Source organism: Sarcophilus harrisii, chromosome 5 (assembly GCF_902635505.1).
Source record: "Sarcophilus harrisii chromosome 5, mSarHar1.11, whole genome shotgun sequence".
Classification (NCBI taxonomy): Eukaryota; Metazoa; Chordata; class Mammalia; order Dasyuromorphia; family Dasyuridae; genus Sarcophilus; species Sarcophilus harrisii.
Window position 1 is genome coordinate 171,294,058 of NC_045430.1, and position 19,681 is coordinate 171,313,738.

Below are 19,681 nucleotides of genomic sequence, written 5' to 3' on the forward strand. Positions count from 1 at the left end.
GGCATGTTTATTTTAAATTTTATACCTTTGTTTTTCTGTCTTTCCTTTCCTTTCCTATTTTATTTTATTTTATTTTATTTTATTTTATTTTTCAGGTTCCCACCAAGTTAAATTCTTATTAGACCCACAATCTTAGGGCATTTATTTATTTACGTACAGAAATCAGGTCTCAATGGGATTACTATAGGTCCTGGCCAAAAGCTCATTACAATTTCCTTTTTTAAAAATTTAATTTAATTTTTTTTTATTTTTAAAGCTTTTTATTTTCAAAACATATGCATGGATAACTTTTCAACACTAACCCTTGCATAGCCTTGTGTTTCAGATTTTTTCCTCCTTCCCCCTGCTCTCTCCCCTAGATGGCAAGCAATCCAATATGTGTTATACATATTAAAATATATGTTAAATCCAATATGTGTAAACATGTTTATACAATTACAACTTCCTTTTACAAACAGTGATTTCTCAATTCTGTACAATTTTAATTCTGAGAATAGCAGATTAGATGTGAGATCACAAGATTTCACAACTCTTATCTGTGGGAATTGATTGTAAATCCTGCAAGGTGCCAACTGACCTCTTGAAATCTAAAAAGGGCTGCCCTTTTTAGGAACAGATGAAACAATTCCAGGTCTGAAAGAGGGACATCCTTAATTCCACCTTGCCTTGGTGACTTCCTCCCTATCTTCTTAATGTAATCAAGTGGATTGGGGTAGGGAATGGGATGTCATTTGATAAGGTCCACTTCATCTATTTCATCCTTATCAGGCAATTTCCCAATTGCCCTACCCATTACCAGCAAATACCAGCCAAAAAAAAAAAAAAAAAAAAAAAAAAGCAAATAAAATACTTCCTCCTTCCTCTTCCTCCTCGTCCTCGTCCTCCTCGTCCTCCTCGTCCTCCTCGTCCTCCTCGTCCTCCTCCTCCTCCTCCTCCTCCTCTTTCTCTTCCTTCTTCTCCTCTTCCTCCTCTTCCTCCTCCTCCTCCTTTTCCTCCTCCTTCTTTTTCTTTTTCTTTTTTCCAATGGATATTGCTTTTATAGCACTATCTTTGCGCAGTATTACTCTGGTGGGGAAAACTGGTTCTTTTCCAGATGTCCTATGTTTCCTTCACATTTCATCCCAAACAAAATTGTTTTACTCAGGAAAAGAACCACAGTGAAATTTTATTTAATATGTTAATGAGGCTTTATAAATAAAATATATTTACTACTGTTATGGGATAAGGTAGCTAGGGAGAGAAATAAAATAGACTTCTACCCCTCAGGTAGTCAAGGAGATACAAAAGGAGACAAATCATAATCAAATAGTTAAAATACAAAACAAGTCATTGCTAGAGCAGAAAGGCCCAAAACAAATTCTATGGAAGTTCTAACAAGAATTATAAGTGATGCCTGGGGATTTGGGGATACTCAGTGATAGAAGCATCTTGAAGGATGTAGATAAGTGATCATCAATGGGGAATAACTTTAGAGGAAAGGTGGTCTTAAAGGCATAAGAGTTGAGTTAGCATAAGTATAGAGGCCAGAATGTTACATCTCACAGTGGTTCTTTTCCTGAGTGAAACAATTTTGTGTTTGGGATGAAATATGGAGAAAGCATAGGACACCTGGAAAAGAATAATTTTTTCCTTATCAGAATAACACTGAGCAAAGATTGTGCTATGAAAACAACATCCATCAGAGAAGAACATTGGATGCCCTTATTTGCTGGTTATAGGCTTTCCTGGGAAGGGCAGCTTGGAAATTGCCTGATGAGGATGAAGTAAAGTCATTTAAAATGAAATAGTGCTGCATAATAAATCGGCTAATGTTGAATTTCTTGGCTCCATTTTGCCTCTGATTCTGATGAATGTTGATGCACCTATTTGCCATTTACCTAGCAGCAAAAAGACCATTCACTATTGACTTTAGCAATATTGAACTCGTTGATTTAGAAATGAGGGAGAATTTTTTTCCAGTGGTGTTTTAGAAATATAGTTTCACCTTTGCTGAATGTTACCTTAGATTCTTGGCCATTATTTATTGTTCATAAATCATTTGTGAGGTCTAGGTTTGATGGACATGTTATTTGCATCTTTTGCTATTTGCCCCATCTAAAGATTGGGAGTTTAATAGGCACTATAGTATGCTGACCTAGAGAATTTATCTAGGGTCAGAAAGATCTGGGTTTCAAGATCTGGTTCTAATGTATATTGGTTTTATGATTTTGGCCAAGTTCCTTAAACTCTTAGTGCCCCAGAAAACTCTGTAAGACTATATATTGCAGAGCAGGTATTGACTTATACATGAAGAGGGAATTCCTTCATTGGTACTAGCCATACCAAAGAATCATAGATTTGGTAGGAAAAAAAGAGGGAACACAACTCCTATGTCAAAGAATTTAAAAGAGTTCTTGATTTTGAAAATGGATATCTTCCATTTGTATCTAAAAGGAGTGTCTAAATTCCAATATTCAAACATTAATTCCTCTAAGTTTAAGTTATCTATAAATACCAGAGTAATAAAGTATATTGATTAGAGCAATAAAATAAATTTCAACTGTTTGTTGAACATATAGTTTATATATACACATACATATGCACACATCCATCCATCCATCCATCCATCCATATTTACTATGTCATTGAGAGTGGTTCTGAGAAGTGTCTCAATTTGATTCAAAAGCATAAAGAAGACAAAAATTAGAATAACCTGGTCCTTAAATAGTGGAAGGAAAGGAGACTGGATTGGAGAAGAGGGAAAGATAAACTCTCCTGCTTTTTGTAAGAGTTAAGCCTGAACATTTGGTTTAAAATAATAATAGCTAACATTTATATAGCCTTTTGAAGTTTATAAAGTGCTTTATATATACTATGCTATCTGAGTCTTATAATTGTAAGTTAGGTGCCATTATTATCCTCATTTTTCAGATGACATTTCAACCTCAGTTTCTTCATCTGGAAAATGGGGGTAATAAGAGCATCTACCTCCTTTATTCATTAATAATCAACCAATAAAGTATAAATTGTCCACTACTTCCTCTTCTCTCATTCCTATCCTCCTTAACACTATTCTACCCATGACTCATTCCAGTCCCTTATACCATTTTCCAATATGTCCTTGGAATTCTCATCCTATAGAGAACAAACTCTCCTTCCTCTTTTTTTTCCCTTTTACTCCTCCCAGCTCTCACTGAAACCTAGCTTACCTCTGATGATACTGCATTTCTGACGATATTCTTTGGTATGAATTGTACCTTTTCTCATATCTCTTGCGATAAAGATCCTGGAGGAAGAGTAGTAATATTCTTTGCTCCTTGCTGCCACTTCCAGACTTTCTCTGTGACATTATTATTCCTCTTTTGAAGTATAGGAAACAAAAAATTTCCAACCATTCCATATCATGTTGGTTTATATATATTGTGCCCTAGCATTCTTCCTTCTTTCTCAAATGGTTCAACACCTAACAATGTTCCTCTACTTGAATCTTTCCTTATGTGAGGGCATTTCAACCTTTATCACACTTTTAAATCTTTTAACACACTTTTAACATTTATCACACTTTGAAATCTTCCAGTTTCTTAGTTGCCTTAATTCTCATGACATGGTTCTTCCCTCTGTCTTGTGCTGTAAATAGCCATTCATTGGATATAACCATTACACCAAAATCATCAATTTTAAAAAGAGAAACTTTGACATTTTTCTATCTGATCATAACTTCCATCTCTAAGCCTCATCTCTCCTAACTCTCTTATTGCTCTCAATAGGAAATCCAAATCCCTTAGTACTTTCTAAGGCTTTAGTCTTGCTTTGATTTCATTTTCTAATATCAACCCTATAGTTAAAATGTCAAATTTACCATGTCTTCCACTCTCAAATCCCTTATTCTCTTGTCCTTTGGTTTCTCTTCTCTTGTCAAGCCTTCTCCTGATATTACTCTTAACCTCTGTCTCCTCTATTCCTACTTTTGGACTGTTTAATAATGGAATTACAAGGAATCACACATTCTTGAATGTGTACATTATAAAATTTATGCTTTCCAATTTCAACTGGGCTTTCACTGCAATCACTGCAATGTTTCCCATAAAAATTATTTCAAACTTTCTCTTCCCTCCTCAATCTTTCTATGCCTCTTTTTTTTCTAACTCTCTTTGTCTCTGTTCCCCTCTCCCCTACTGAGAACCATACCTATTACATTACTGAGCAAATGAATAATAACTGGTTAGTCATTTTTTAATTTTGTTGAACTCTTTATGACCCCATTTGGAGTTTTCTTGATAGAGATATTGCAGTGAAGTGACTTGTCCTGTGTCTCACAATTACTAACTGTCTGAGGCCAAATTTGAATTTAGATGAGTCTTCTTGATTCCAGGCTTGGTACTCTATCCACTGTGTTATCTAGCTACCCCTCCAGTCCATTAGAAATGAACTTCTTTCACGATTTTCTTAGCTTCAAAATCTTTTGACCTTATTCCCCCAGTTTCATTTCTCTTCTCCCAATGCCTCACAAAGAATTATCCCTGCTCTTTATCACAAAACCCCTCAATAAGTGTGCTTAAGTCTCTCCTCTCCCTTTTTCTTCAACACTTCACAATCCCCAACTTTCATTAATTGTTAACTTTTTCCCACCTGCTGAGTTCTTAAAAATCTTTCATTAGAACCTCTATCCTTTCAATATATCCTTCTAAAGCTTCTTCCCCCCCTTTTTTAGCCAAAGTTCTAGAAAAAGTTTTCTACATTCACTGCCTCTACTTCCTCCCTTCTTAAAACTCCTATGATTTTTACAAGAATCATTTAATTCAACCTTCTCTCCAAAGTTACTAAGGATCTCTGTCTGTCTCTGATTATACCTATCTTAGTCTTTTTTTCAGGATTCAAAATCAAATATTTTAATTCCAAGAAAAGTATTCTTTTCTTTTTAAATACATTTAAAAAGAATGATTACTAATAGTTACTTTCAAACAAACACCCAAACAATTTCTTTGATGTACATTCTCCAATATAGTGATTGTTGCCAGAGTGGTGTTCTTTTACTTTGACAGTTTGATACTAATGTTGACTATTGTATTTGGTTAGTTTTCTTGACTTTTGAACTTGAATTTATTTACATTATTGCATGTATCATGTATAATTTTCTTTTGTCTTGAATAGAGCTCTTTGAAATGTTATTCTAATTAATTGCTGAACCTGATGGCCTTTTCTCATTTATCATCCTCAATCTTTTGGTTATATTTAACTTCTTTCCTTTCTTGCTAGATAATTTCTCTTTTCTGGGTACCTTGTCTGATTGTTTCTTCACTATTTCCTTTACTGGTTTATCATCACTATCACTCTAGTCTCATTGGAGGAACCTGAGTGTTCCTTAAAGTTCTGTCCTAGACCATTTTCTCTTTTCTCTCTACATTTATTTGCATAGTTTTAATCATCCTTTCTATCTCTATAGATGACTCTCAGATCTCTATATCCAGTTCTATATCCCGAGTTTCAATTCCACATTACCTATTAAACATTTCAAACTGAATGTTGGGGACCCATCTCATACTCAAGTTATCTAAAACTGAGTTTATTATCTGTTTGCCTTTTAAAAGTTTCACTATTCTTCCAGTTACTCGGGTTCATAACCTTCACATCATTCTTGACTTTTCACTTTCTTTATGACTAATTTTTTTTCATAATTATAACTTTTTATTGACAGAACCCATGCCTGGGTAATTTTTTACAACATTATCCCTTGCACTCACTTCTGTTCCGACTTTTCCCCTCCCTCCCTCCACCCCCTCCCCCAGATGGCAATCAGTCCTACACATGTTGAATATGTCACAGTACAGCCTAGATACAATATATGTGTGCAGAACCGAACAGTTCTCTTGTTGCACAGGGTGAATTGGATTCAGAAGGTAAAAATAACCTGGGAAGAAAAACAAAAATGCAGATAGTTTATAGTTTACAGTGCCCAGTGTTCTTTCTTTGGGTGTAGCTGCTTCTGTCCTTCATTGATCAATTGAAACTGAGTTAGATCTCTTTGTATAACTAATTTTTTAATCAGTTGCCACATCTTGTTTTAACCTTTCCAGAATCTTTAGCATCCAATCCCTTCTCACCAATCAAACAACTATTACTTAAAGGTAGGCCCTCATCACCTCTTAATTAAGATTATTGAAACAGTCTCCTAAGTAATTGTTTTCTCTTTGGTCCATCTGCCAAGATAAAATTAAAGTAATTATCCCTTACCTGATATCTATGTCATTACTGTAATCAATCACTTCCAGTGACTCCTTACTTGTAGAATAAAATGGAAATTCTTCTGTTTAGGTTTTAAATCCCTTCACAACTGGATACTGTTTAACTTTCTAGATTTGCACAATACACCTTTCATACACAGATAATCCAGAATCCAGCCAAACTTCTCTTTTTCTTTTGTTTTTTCACACATGACCCTCTACCTCCTATATTTAGGCTTTTGCTCTGACCATTCCTTATTCATGGAATTCATTGCCCCCTTATCTCTCTTTTCAAGGAGCAGCTCCAGCCCATTTCTGCCTTCTACTGGAAGCTTTTCCTGATTCCTCCAAATGCTAGTGACCTCTCTTCAAACTGCTTCTCATTTAACTACTTTTTTATTTCCTTTATATTTTGTATCTATGTATTTATATGTGTACTTATCTCTCCCAATATAAAGTAAGCAACTTAGGAGTCAGGGTTGTTTCATTCTTTGTATTTTTATCCCTAGAACCTAGCTGTAGCCTGGCCTATAGGAAGATCTTAATCAATGCTTAATGATTAATCAATTTATATTCCATTTGTCTTGTAAATTAAGATCTTATGTAATATTGTATCTTAAAATTATCTGTATTTTGTTGGCTTACCATTCTCTTTTAGACTGCAAATTCTTTTAGAGAGGTGACCATATCATATTTAAACTTTATATTTCTTCCAGTATCTAGAACTGTGATGACTGCATTTAGCACCCAAAGTATATTAAAATCAGCAGGAGTCAGGATAAGGAAAAATCCTTGATCTTTATTCTTTGCGGAGGTTAAGGGGAATGGCCATGCGAATTGAAAGCAATCCTGACACTATCCAGCCAGCAGTGCCTCTGGCTCACACACCCCACCCACCAAATCTTCTACACAATCTCCTATACAACACATCAAACTTGCACAGAGAGTGGGCAGGGCCATTCTTTCTCCAAGCATATATTAATAGAGTATTGTCCAATTGCTAATTAGCCTCAAGTGCTCAGACAGGACCTCAGTGCATTTGCTCAGCTTCAGCCCATTACATAGAATAGTGATTTGGACATATTAATGTTTAACAGATGATAATTGCTTGATTTAAAAAAAAAACTTTTCTTCAAATTTTATACTTCATAAAAATTCATATGGTAAATCGTGGTATATGAAATTCTTTAACAAGAGCAGAACTGGAGCTGTAATAAAAGCATTCTTTGAGAGCTTAAGGCAGCTTATATTTAATTATAAGGCTCTTTCCATGAAGTGGACTCTAACTGATAATCAGAGACAAGTGGCAGTTCTAAAAACACTTTCATCCTCTGGGACCAAGAAGAACAAGCTTTGCAGAAAACATTGTTCTTTTTAAACCATAATTTATATTTTTGATGTAACTTAAATTTTTGTTATGAATAAGAATGATAGTGACTTTTAAAAGTTCTCCTAATATCTACTACCATGCCTTTTACATAGATTCTCAAAAATGTTAAATGAATGAATAAATTACCTAACTCCACAGTCTATCTGTAAATGCCCAAAGAAAACCTATAGAAGGTTTTTTGTTTGTTTGTTTGTTTTTGTTTTTGGAAAGGAATGATCCCTAAAGTGCTTTAAAGAAGAATCTAGAGTCAGAGATATTGTTGAGTCATTTCAGTAGTGACTGACCAACTCTCCATGACTTTTCTTGGCTGAGGAAACCAAAGCAAATAGGGTTAAATGATTAGGGTCATAGCTAGCAAGTGTCTGAAGAGTGACTTCCTGACTCCAATCCTGGCACTCTATTCACTGCACCGCCCAGCTGCCCTATATAGAAAGTCAGACAATTTGCATTCCGTTCTTTTTTTTTTTTTAAACTTAGATTTTATTTTATTTTCAAAATACATGCAAATATAGTCCTCAACATTCACCCCTGCAAAACCCTGCGCTCCAAATTTTTTCTCCCTCATTTCCCCCACCTCCTCCCCTGGACAATGAGCTATTCAATATATGTTAAACATGTGTAGCTATTTCATACACATCACCACACCCATCATTGCTTTTCATTCTTAAAGGATGGTCACATCCTACCTGTGTGAGCTTGGGTAGTTCATTTAACTTCTTAGGGCCTCAGTTGCCTCATTTGTAAAGTGATTGAGTTAGGCTAGATGATACTAAAAGTCCCTTCCATCTGTAAACCTCTAATCCCATGGCTTTGCCTCTTCCAGTTCTCAAGCCCTATTTTTCCTAGAATTCCCTAGGAACTGCTTTGGGGTTATGTTAATGACACCTAGTGGTATTGAGCTATCATTACATACTAGTTCAAAGAACTCAAAGCACATGCTTACTTGGCAAATTTCTTTGTAGGGTGAACATTCCCAAACTATACTTCTGAAATGTCAGTCAGTGTAAAGATACCAGCCTTGATGAACCAGCCTATGCAGTAAATAGCTATCTAGAATGTCTTTTCTCTTTGATGTTAGGGAGTGAGGAAAGAAATAGCTTTAGACATTTCACCATGAAAAGCTCAGAAGAAAAAAATTGATAAATGTTGTCCTTTGACCAGGATAACCATTGGTAGCTAGGTAGCTCAGTGGATAAAGCACCAAGCCGGGAGTCAGGAAGATCAAAGTTTGAGTCTGGCTTTAGACACTTACTGGTTGTGTGTCACTGGACAAGTCACCTAATGCTATTTGCTCAGTCCTTCTTCTAGAAAATAAGCTGGAGAAGGAAATAGCAAACCATTCCAGTATATTTGACAAGAAAACCCCAAATGGGTCTAAAATAGTTGGACATAACTGAATTGACTTGAGTCAATTGACCAATAAATCAAATGAAAGGAGCAAGAGGATAAAGGGAAGTTAACAATAGCTATTTACTAATAACACATAAAATCTTTTTTTATTATAGCTTTTTATTTACAAGTTATATGCATGGATAATTTTACAGCATTGACAATTGCCAAACCTTTTGTTCCAATTTTTCCCCTCCTTCCCCCCATCCCCTCTCCCCTATGGCAGGTTGACTAATACATGTTAAGTATGTTAAAGTATAAAGCACATAAAATCTTAAATGGAGAACTGTCCTTTATCCTCTTGTTCCTCTCATTTTATTATGTATTATTTTCTTGAAAATAATAGTAAACAGCTGTTGTTAACTGTCCTTTAAATAAAGGACAGTTAACAACAGCTGTTTACTAATAGTACATATAATTTGAAATAGAGAATATCTAATCCAACCTATACCATTCCTAAGCATCTCCAACATTCAGCCTTCTTTGGAAGATCTCTGATGATAGTAAGTCCACTACTTCTCAAGTCAGCCTATTTTTCTATTTCTCTAGTTTGAGTAGTTCAACTAGTAGCTCCCAGGTCTAATAGTTAATGAACATTAATTAATTAATGAAACTAGTAAAGATTTGCTCTGGAGAAAAGCAAAACAAATAAAATTCTTCAGTGTTACAGATCTTCCAATACATACAAAATAGCTATAATGCTCCTTCTCCTAAATATCTTTTTTCCCCCCTTCATATTAACTATCACTTCCTACTCATACTGATTCTTTTATGTTAAGATATCAAGATATATCACCATCCAGATTGCCCAGACATAAATGTTTGCTAAAGTACCAGAACCTAGATTCTAGACATAAATGTTTGCTAAAATCACCAGAGCCTATATCACAAGATTTGGACTTTTCCTTGTACTGTGTTACTTTGTTTATGTCCTAAAGAATACCTATATATATTTTTTTTCACTGAAAATACATCGTAAACTTGGAATAAAAGATAATTCATAAGCAGACACTATTATAACCACTTACGCTTTTAGCATGTCATCTTAAAGGTTTTAGCTCTATGAAGTCACATGTCAATTTATGTCTTTCAGGCTGCATTAACTAGAACTGGAAGATATCACACTTTCTCTTATCATGAAAACATTATTTGAGAGAAGATTATTACTACATGTTGTGCAACCATTACATCTCACATCATGGCTACTTGTATCATTTATTTTGAAACCTATTGCCTCTTTAAAACCTGCCCGACTTCCAATTTATCAAAGGAAACCTTTTATAGCTGCTTGGAATGCCCCAACAGATCAGTGCTCAACAAGGTATAATATAATACTGAATTTAAAAATGTTTCACGTCATTGGCAGCCCATTGGCCAAAGCAAGAGGGCAAAATGTTACCATATTCTATGTCAATAGATTGGGTTATTATCCCTGGTACACATCAGAAGGAATTCCTATTAATGGGGGACTTCCCCAAAACATTAGTTTGCAAACCCATCTGGAAAAAGCTGGCCAAGACATCAATTATTATATTCCAGCTGAGGATTTCAGTGGACTTGCTGTTATAGACTGGGAGTACTGGAGGCCTCAATGGGCACGGAACTGGAACACAAAAGATGTATATAGACAGAAGTCAAGAAAACTAATTTCGGAAGTAAAAGTGAATATGTCAGCCAGTGATATTGAAAATTTAGCTAAAATTTCTTTTGAAGAAAGTGCAAAGGCTTTCATGAAGGAAACTATCCAGCTGGGACTTAGGAACCGTCCCAGGGGCCTTTGGGGTTACTATTTATATCCTGATTGTCACAATTACAATATTTATGATCAAAATTATACTGGCTCATGCCCAGAGGATGAAGTTTTGAGGAACAACGAGCTTTCCTGGCTTTGGAACAGCAGTGCAGCTTTATATCCTTCCATTGGAGTCAAGAAATCCCTTGGGAACAGTAAAAACATCTTACGTTTCTCCCAATTTAGAATAAATGAATCAATGAGGATTTCTACTATGACATCTCATGATTATGCTCTGCCTATATTTGTCTATACAAGGTTAGGATACAGAGATGAGCCCTTATATTTTCTTTCCAAGGTAAGAATTGATCAAATGGCAACTCTAAGACTAGATGATTTCTAAGATTTGGATTGAATTCCTCATTTCTCTTTTTCCCATTCATTTCTACTTGGAAAGTACTCCCTTTGAAAATCCTTCAAACACTCTAAGTGAAATGGGGAGATGGACTTAAATTTTTTTAAATCTATCTATCTTTCTGTTTATTATTTAAGGTTGTACATGTATATTTATTTAAGGTTATACATTCATTTTTAACATATTTCTAAGTGACTCATATTGGAGGATAAAGGATGGAACAAAAAGGAAAAACCATCAGAAAAAAAAAAAAAGAAAAAAAAGGTGAAAATAGTATGCTTTGATCTGCATTTAGTCTCCATAGTTCTCTGTCTGGTAGCAGATGTCATTTTCCATCCAAAGTTTATTGGAATTTCCTCAGACCACTGAACTGCTGAGAAGAGCCAAGTCTATCATAGTTGATCATCACACAGTCTTGTTACTGTGCAAAATGTTTTCCTGGTTCTGCTTGCTTCATTTACAAGTTTCTTTCATGGTTTCAACTTAATCTTCTGTCAATATGCAATAAGTTTCTTTTTTTATTTTTTTCTGGGAATTTATTGACTTAAATGTTGATGTTCAAAAGAGGGTCTCCATTTCCTCATGAGAGAGTTGGAATAAATAACCTCTGAGAGCTCCTACCAGTTCTCAGTGTATAATCTAAGATTGTATGGCAAGAAATGCCATGCCTAGAAAGGGAAGGTAAATGTTTGGTCTTTGATAATGTTGGTTAATGAACTAGTGAAAGAATGTGTCTTTTGAATGTCAATATTTAGACCAATAAATAAAAAGGAAACCAAAGAATTCATTGCAGACTGACAGAGGATACAGTTGAAACCAGTGAAAGAAATGTGTATCAGTATTTGAAATCATTGGGAGTTGTCAACTCTGTCTTCTCTATGAGCTCAAAAGAAAGAAGTCTTATCTGAGTGTTTTAAAATATTCATGGCTTACCTCTCTAACAATACAAATTCTATTTGTAGCTTAACTCGTGCTTTTCCTCAAGTGACAATAAATTTTTCTTCCTGGGAGTTAATAATAAAATCCAATGATCCAAAGTGCTCACTTCGGTAGATTAATTCTAGTTTGCTAGAACACTGTGTACAATTAGTTTTCCTTTTTATTTGGTTCAAACACTGAAAGGCTTCAAATCATTACTTAGGACAAAGATTATGAGAGGCAGGTTGAAAGATGGGAAATATTCCTTGGATATCCTCCTCCCAAGTCTTACTGTTCTGTTACCATCTTTGTCCTCCCTTTCACCACCTTTTATCAAAAATCAGACAAGGAAAGTATATAAAACACATTATTACTAAGATATAAATGACCGATAATTTATATTTTTGATTCTCCACCCTATAATGTCAGTCCTGAGGCTTCCCAAATATAGTTACATTGTGTTTACACAATGTGTCTTATATATATGTATTGTTTTATAGGATAGAATCATCTATAGAATAGAATGTTATTCTTTGAGAGCTAGAACTTTCTCTTTTTTTTCCCAAAACACAGTACAAACTTTTATAAACTGACTGACTCGTTGAGTACCCTTAGCCAGGTATTTTCATTTTAATAGGATTATTGACACCTTTAATTCAAAGAATGCTGTTTTCAGAGGTAGAAAATTTTGGTCATAGTTAACCAGCTTGTTAGGAGAGGAGAAATTCTAACTTCTATTAGCTATTTGAATCATTCATACTCCTGAATCTGTCAAGAATCAAAGATTCTGGATTTTTAGACCCTCTGGTTAAGTACCTGAAGTCCATGAAATAATTAGAGAGTTTGAGAGAAAATTAATAGTAATTGCAATCTATATGAATTATTGCAAAAAATGAAATCATTGATGAATATAATATTAAGCACATAGATCATTAAGTAAAATACTAATTTAATAGCGCATATAAGAATCTATCAAAAATGACCCCTATATAGGGGAAAGAGTCAGGATCTGGATTTCTTAGATAAGGAAATTCCCTCTAGCAGCACAAGTGAGAGCCTTCTCTGCAACTTATAGTCTTAGAAAATTGACCTCCTTTGCTAAATTGCTGACTTTTTTTTCAATATTTTCTTGCATTATTATGATTTCTCTTTCCAATTTTTCTTCCATTTCTCTTACTTGATTTTAAAAATCATTTTTGAGCTTTTCCATGGCCTGTGGCCAATTCATATTTTTTCTTTGATTTTCTCTGATTTTGTGCTTTGATCTTCCCTGTTACCATAGTAACTGTCTATAGTCAGGATCTTGTTCTACTGTTTGTTCATTTTTTCAATTTATTTCTTCACTTTTAGCTCTATGTTAAAGTTAAAGTAGGGTTCTGCTTCCACAGTGAAGGAGGTACAAGCTTCATTTGTGTGTGTATATTTGCTACTGTTTTCTGAAATAATTCTGTGGACCTGTAAGCATTTAGTTCTTCCAAGGTGGTATGATCTAGGGAGAGGTCTGTTTTTTATTCTCCTGGCCTGTGCTCTGGTCTGCGAGTAACCACCCCAATCATTCTTTTCTGCCCTATAAGTGACCAGAGTCTACTCCTGTTTGCTAATTTTTAAAGCCTATGTATTGACTTTGAACTTTATCTTAAAACTGAGGTTTGTTCACCTGGGGATGGGGAGGTACTATCCCAAGCTTCAGGATTTTTCATGCTCCTGTTTTTGTAACTAGTTCTGAAGATCTGCCAAGTTTTGGGTGCCTCCAAGATTGTGTGATCTGGGGAGTGATATGGTTATTTTCTTCCAGTCTGCACTCTGATCTTTACCTAGATAGAGCTCCTCTTTGCTGCAGGAGCAAGTGTTCTTTGCTTTGGAACTGTGACTAGGGCCCTTACTCCCTTGGGACTGACCATGAATGCTCCTCTCTGAAGAGAGACTGAAACTGTGACCCAGAACTACATAATGGGCAGTGGAGTTGTCAATCAGGGCTAATCAGATATACCGAATGGCAACAAAGGGCTCATTTTAATCTTTTTCTTATCAGGTGTCTGATTCTATTACTGTCTCTGGGTTTAGAGATCCCAAAGATCTACTGCTGATGGTTCTGCCATCACCTGTATGTACCTGGATAAGCCTCCCCTCTGGTGTCATAGACTCTCCTATCAACCTCTTAAGTTTTCTTAGTTTGGAAAAAATCTCACCTTGACCTTTTGTGGACTCTGTTGCTCCAAAATTGCATTTGAGGAATTATTTTAAAATTGTTTGGAGGGAAATGTTGAGAGAACTCAACTGGGTTGCTGCATCTAATCTGACATCTTTCCTTTTAAGATTTTTGCGGCACAAATTTCCTTCTTTGACATTTCTTTCATTTATCTTTTATATTCATTTCTGTGGATAGGAGAACTACTTAGCATGAAGATATTGAGTTGGGAATGAAGTATGTCAAAGCATTTTCTTTGAAATTAAACACATGATTTCTGAGCTTCTGCAAAGAAGCTCTGGAGACTTGAGCAAATTTGAGTCTGGCTATTTTTAATAGAGTGATCTGTGTATTGCAGATGACACACCAGTCAAAAATCATTGCAGAGAATGAGTGAATTACAGAATGGAATATTGAAAAATAAAATGAGGAAATCTGAGTGAAAGGACTCAATATGGCATTTAGAGAAAGACAGGGAACATCTGGATTCTGTTTCATGAGCCATATGCTCAACTAGATTTTTTGGGGGTGAGGCACAGGAAGGTAGCAGGGTATTTGAGGCAATAGCACAGTGCAAACCACTCCATTGAGTTCAATAAAATGATCTTGCTTATTAGTTTACTAGTTGAAGGTATTAAAAATACCTACATTTAAAAAATTCGAACTTTTAAAAAATAATTGCTTTCTCTGTTCATAAGATCATATAGCCTTTTACATTCTTTAAAGTTTATTTACCTATTCCAAATTTATTCTGCTCTTGAAAGATAGGAAACATTTTTTTAAAGGCAGCTAAATTCAGACTTATCTCTACTAGCCTGAAAGCATCTTCTGTTTTTTATTTTATTTTATTGTTTTAAAACCTTGATGGGATGTTATCTAGTTGGATTGACAATGTCTGTTTTCATTATAGCAAGACCTAATTAGTACCATAGGAGAAAGTGCTGCCTTGGGAGCTGCAGGCATTGTTATTTGGGGAGATATGAATTTAACTTCATCTGAGGTAAGTCAGTGTCTTAGTGACCCATTTCATAAAAGAAAATGTGTTTGCCCTTCCTTTTCTACATGGCTCACTTTTTTCCAAGTACCTATGGTCCCCATGGTATGGTAGTGCAGGTAGAATGAATATTGGCTTTTGAAGATTCGAGGGAGAAGATATTACTTTCTGTACTTAGCATGCATTGTCTCTGGAAAAAATCAATTTAAAAATAGTTTTAAAAGTGACTTGTACATTTCTTCCAAACCTCCAAGAAGTGATGCTCAAATGATGTTACCATGGCTTTCACTGAAAAAAAAAATAGGATTTTTTTCCTGGACTTTGAATTAGTTTGTTTCATGAAACTATTCCTGTTAGCACACTGTTAAAACCTCCCTCTGTCCATAAAAAAGAGCCAGAAGGAGGATCATATCCTAGCATGCTTTTCCTTGAAATCCAATTCTGTATTCCAGGGAAAAAAACTTTGTTTTTTGAAGCCTACTCCTGGAATGCAGAGGATTCATGGAAGAACTGAAGATGAACTGATCAATGCTAAAATCAAGTTCTTTTTTTTTTTTGAGGCCTTTAAGAGATGGCCATATAACTTGAAAATACCCAAGAGTAGACTAAGAAGAGAGAAATATCATAGAAAGGGTACTTAGGCAGAGTGTACCCAATTTCCCCAATTCCACACACACTTCTTGCAAAGCTAAGGTTACCCACTGATCCTTACATCCTTAGGGCCTGGGTTGAACCTCTAAAGATAGACAGGAAAAGTCAGGGAAGGAATAGAATCAGGCATGGCATCAGAAAGCTCAAGTAAGATAATTTTTAGGCCTTGACAAGTGAGGCAATGTATGAACATGCTTGATTTTAGCTCACATGGGTCTGCTTAAGATCATTATTATCAAGTCATGTGGATAGAACTTGTGATCTCTTTGTAACTTCGTGTAAAAAAGGAGCCTGGTGTTTATTTTGTGTTTCATCTCTTATAGCTTTGGATATAAGTTAAATCAAGCCGAGTATGATCTAGGGAGATTTCAGCTTGAACATTACCTAGAACCTTGGAAAGACTCCAGATTGTGTGGTCAACGTGTGTGTGTGTGTGTGTGTGTGTGTGTGTGGCAATAAGTCTGAAAAGTATGCCCAAATGTAAATGGTACCAACACAGTGAAGAAGAATCTTGGGTGGGGAGATGAGTTCACCTGTGACATAATATTCACATTATCCTTCTTCCCATAAGATTGGGAATAGGAAAAGAAATTTGTCTTCTGGGAACAGGGAAAGGTTAGATATTGTCTTGATTGGGGGAAAGTAGCTGCATCAGAGAAACTTTGGCAACTATTAGTCAAAGATATTGTCTTAGGGGAAGGAGTAAGCAGTAACTTTTTTGGATTAGGGCTAAAATGATGGATACCTGATATCACCTCTAGAAAAATTTCACTCTCATATACTGTAATAATCAGTCATGACGATTTCATAGAACATGGATAAAATTTCCCAGTAAGTTAGTCTAATTCATTAATAGGGTTTACTAGCATAAAAACCCTGAATACATGCTTTAATGAGTCATGTATCTCTCTGACTTACTGCTATCTCTGGGTTCCCATCTTTGAAGAAAACAGTCCATATCTCATAACAGCTCCCAGAAAGTCAGAGAAGGATACATCACTTAATTAATCAGCCAGATTTTAGATGTCAGACATTATGCTAGGAAATACTATGCTGGGAAATATATCAGTTATTATTGTCATCCAGGTGACAAATAGTCGAATCAGGAAATAGCCCACAAATTCTAAGGGCTTGTATTATTATTAAGTTAAATGAAGGAAACTGAAGCTGATTTGAATAGGTCAGAAATAAACACAGGGGCTGATAGAATTCCTCCACATTCAGGAGCTATAGTCATAGCTGGACATTCAGAGGTCACCCTAGATATCTCCCTGTTCTGTGGGTCTCTCATTCAACTTTGAACTTTTGTGTCATAGATCTCATGTGGGAGGTAAGGGTGATTATGTTTGTGGAGTGCAAGGATCCAATAATTAAAACCAAGAGGACTGGTTTCAATCTAATCTAAAGACTTTCAGTATAGTTCTAAAAGTAGTAACCATGCTGTTATTTGTAGGAATAATGGAATCTTTCTGTGTTCTCCATTTCCAGGGCAATTGTACAAAGGTGAAACAGTTTGTTATGTCTGATCTAGGGAGCTACATCATTAATGTGACCAAAGCAGCTGAAGTATGCAGCAGACACCTGTGTCAGAATAATGGAAGATGCATAAGAAAAATCTGGAAAGCGACTGATTACCTCCACCTGAACCCTGAAAGCTGCCAGATTGAGGCCTCTGAGGATGGAGATTTTTTTGTGAGAGGACAACCATCTGATTCTGACTTGAAAGTGATGGCAGAGAAATTTTCTTGTCACTGTTATAAGGGATACAGGGGAAGTGATTGCAGGGAAATTAAGACATCTGACAACCACTCCCGGGCTTCTCTTTCCTCTGAATCAAGGACAGTATGGTGTCTATTAGTGTTAGTCTGTTATCTGAACTTTCAGCACTAAAATAAGTGAGTTTGAAAAGTGTACTTGAAAAGTACATCCAGTCTCTAGAGCAATCACAGAAGAAAAAGAATACAATTATGATAATTTCCACCCTATTAAAATCAGTTGAAATGATAGCAGGGTAATAATAGCTGAAATTTTTATAGCTTCAAAATTTTTTCCCTTGAGCACTTGATATGAATTATACCATTTCATTTTTAAAACAATCATGAGAGGTGAGTTCTAGTGGCATTGGGATAGATCTGTGATTTCATTGGTATAGGGAACTCCCAAGGGATAATCTCACTTGACCAATATAGAGAGATACTTTGTAAATAACTTAAAATCTTAAAGATCTGGCTAGGGAGGAGGAAGTAGGGATCAAGTAACCTTAATCATGAAGAACCAGACTCAAGTCCTCCCATAGTACATAATAATTTGTGTAACCTTGAGCAAATCACTTAATATCTCACCAGTATTATTAATCTCATTTTATAGATGGGGAAATATATAGTTTTATTTGGGCTTGATAGGTTCTAGATACCAAAACAGGGGTAAAAGCAGTGCCATATTTTTCTTAAATAGTCTTTTTTATGTTTTAAGGATTTAAATTTTGTTCAACTCCTGTAGTTTATAGTTGAAAACACTGAAGTCCAGAGAAATGACATGATTGCCGTTTTTAAAAGCCTCAGGATCTTTTAAAAAAATTTCTTAGTAAAATTCAGGATTTAAGGCACATAATCAATATTCATTGGGAGTTTTCCTAGTTATAATTGATTGATATCGTAACAAAGACTATAACAAGGACACACACCAAAATTTGACATAATCATTTGGGTATCTTTTGTCTTGATTTGGGACACATGAAAACACATGCAAAACACTGGATCTATCAGGCCTACAGAAATTGAGTATCTCTGGAACACTGGGGATATTTTATACTTTACAAATGTGAAAAGTAGGGAAGCTTGATTCCAACTACTTATGAATATCCCAGACTGAAGCAAAATAATGATGTACATACCAGGGGATACAACTCTTTGGAGTCACATGGAAAGATTCATCATTCAGTTTGGCTATTTTTTTTTTTTAATATATCCTCCTGTGGCAAAGGACCTACTATTATGAGATTCCCTCAGATGTTAATAACTTTTACCAGTTGAATTCTTCAAGATATAACAAGAGAGAACCACCAATTCAATATTACTTATTTTTAGGCTTGTATCACTTCTCTAAGTTGAATTTCCTGAGATAATAGGAGAATAACTTCCTACTGTTTTTAAAATAAAAGAAACAAACAGATAGGGATGAATTATACTAGAGTTTGGATTACAGAGGTTGGTCCCTTTCTTATTTACTACTTCCTTCTATTACCATTGAAGCTGCTTTCCTGATATAAATTTTTAATTTTATATTGGAAGTTTAGTGTTTCAATATGCCAAATTCTACTTTGAAGCTAATTTTTTGGGATGGCATCTTTTCCACATATGGTGATGCTTTATTGCCTTTGTCATACTGCCATGAGTTCTTACCATAGAAATATTAGCTATAACAATAAGACAGCAATGAGAAATAAGAGGAATTAACATCCTAAAATATGAAGCAAAATTCATTTGGAGAAACTAAAGATCCAGATTCTCAAGAGAAATAATGAAAAAGCAAGGAAAGGAATGAAACATTTCCCTCAAACTATATTATAAAATAGTAATCATCAGAATCATTTTTGTATAGGATGAAAAAGAGAAATGTGGAGCAGCAGAACAAACCAAAAACACATGACACAGAAATAATCAAATCCAATATCCTAATATTTTATAAAACTAAGACTATAAACTACTGAGGGAATAATTCCCTATTTGGCAAAACAAAACAAAACTGAAAAGCACATAAACAGAAATTAGGTTTAGATCCATATTTTATACCACAGATGAAAGC

At 35.0% G+C, this 19,681-nt stretch overlaps 1 protein-coding gene across 1 annotated transcript in view; it reads left to right on the forward strand.

Moving 5' to 3' along the window:
• LOC100920054 (hyaluronidase-4-like) overlaps positions 1-19,355 on the forward strand; it is a 38,646-nt gene extending 19,291 nt beyond the window's left edge. Inside the window, exons 4-6 of the mRNA XM_031938950.1 lie at positions 10,073-11,069; positions 15,143-15,232; positions 17,366-19,355. Of these exons, the coding sequence (XP_031794810.1) occupies positions 10,116-11,069; positions 15,143-15,232; positions 17,366-17,767 (1,446 nt within the window). The 5' untranslated portion in view covers positions 10,073-10,115 and the 3' untranslated portion in view covers positions 17,768-19,355. The remainder of the gene's footprint in view (positions 1-10,072; positions 11,070-15,142; positions 15,233-17,365) is intronic.
• Positions 19,356-19,681: the final 326 nt, after the last annotated feature.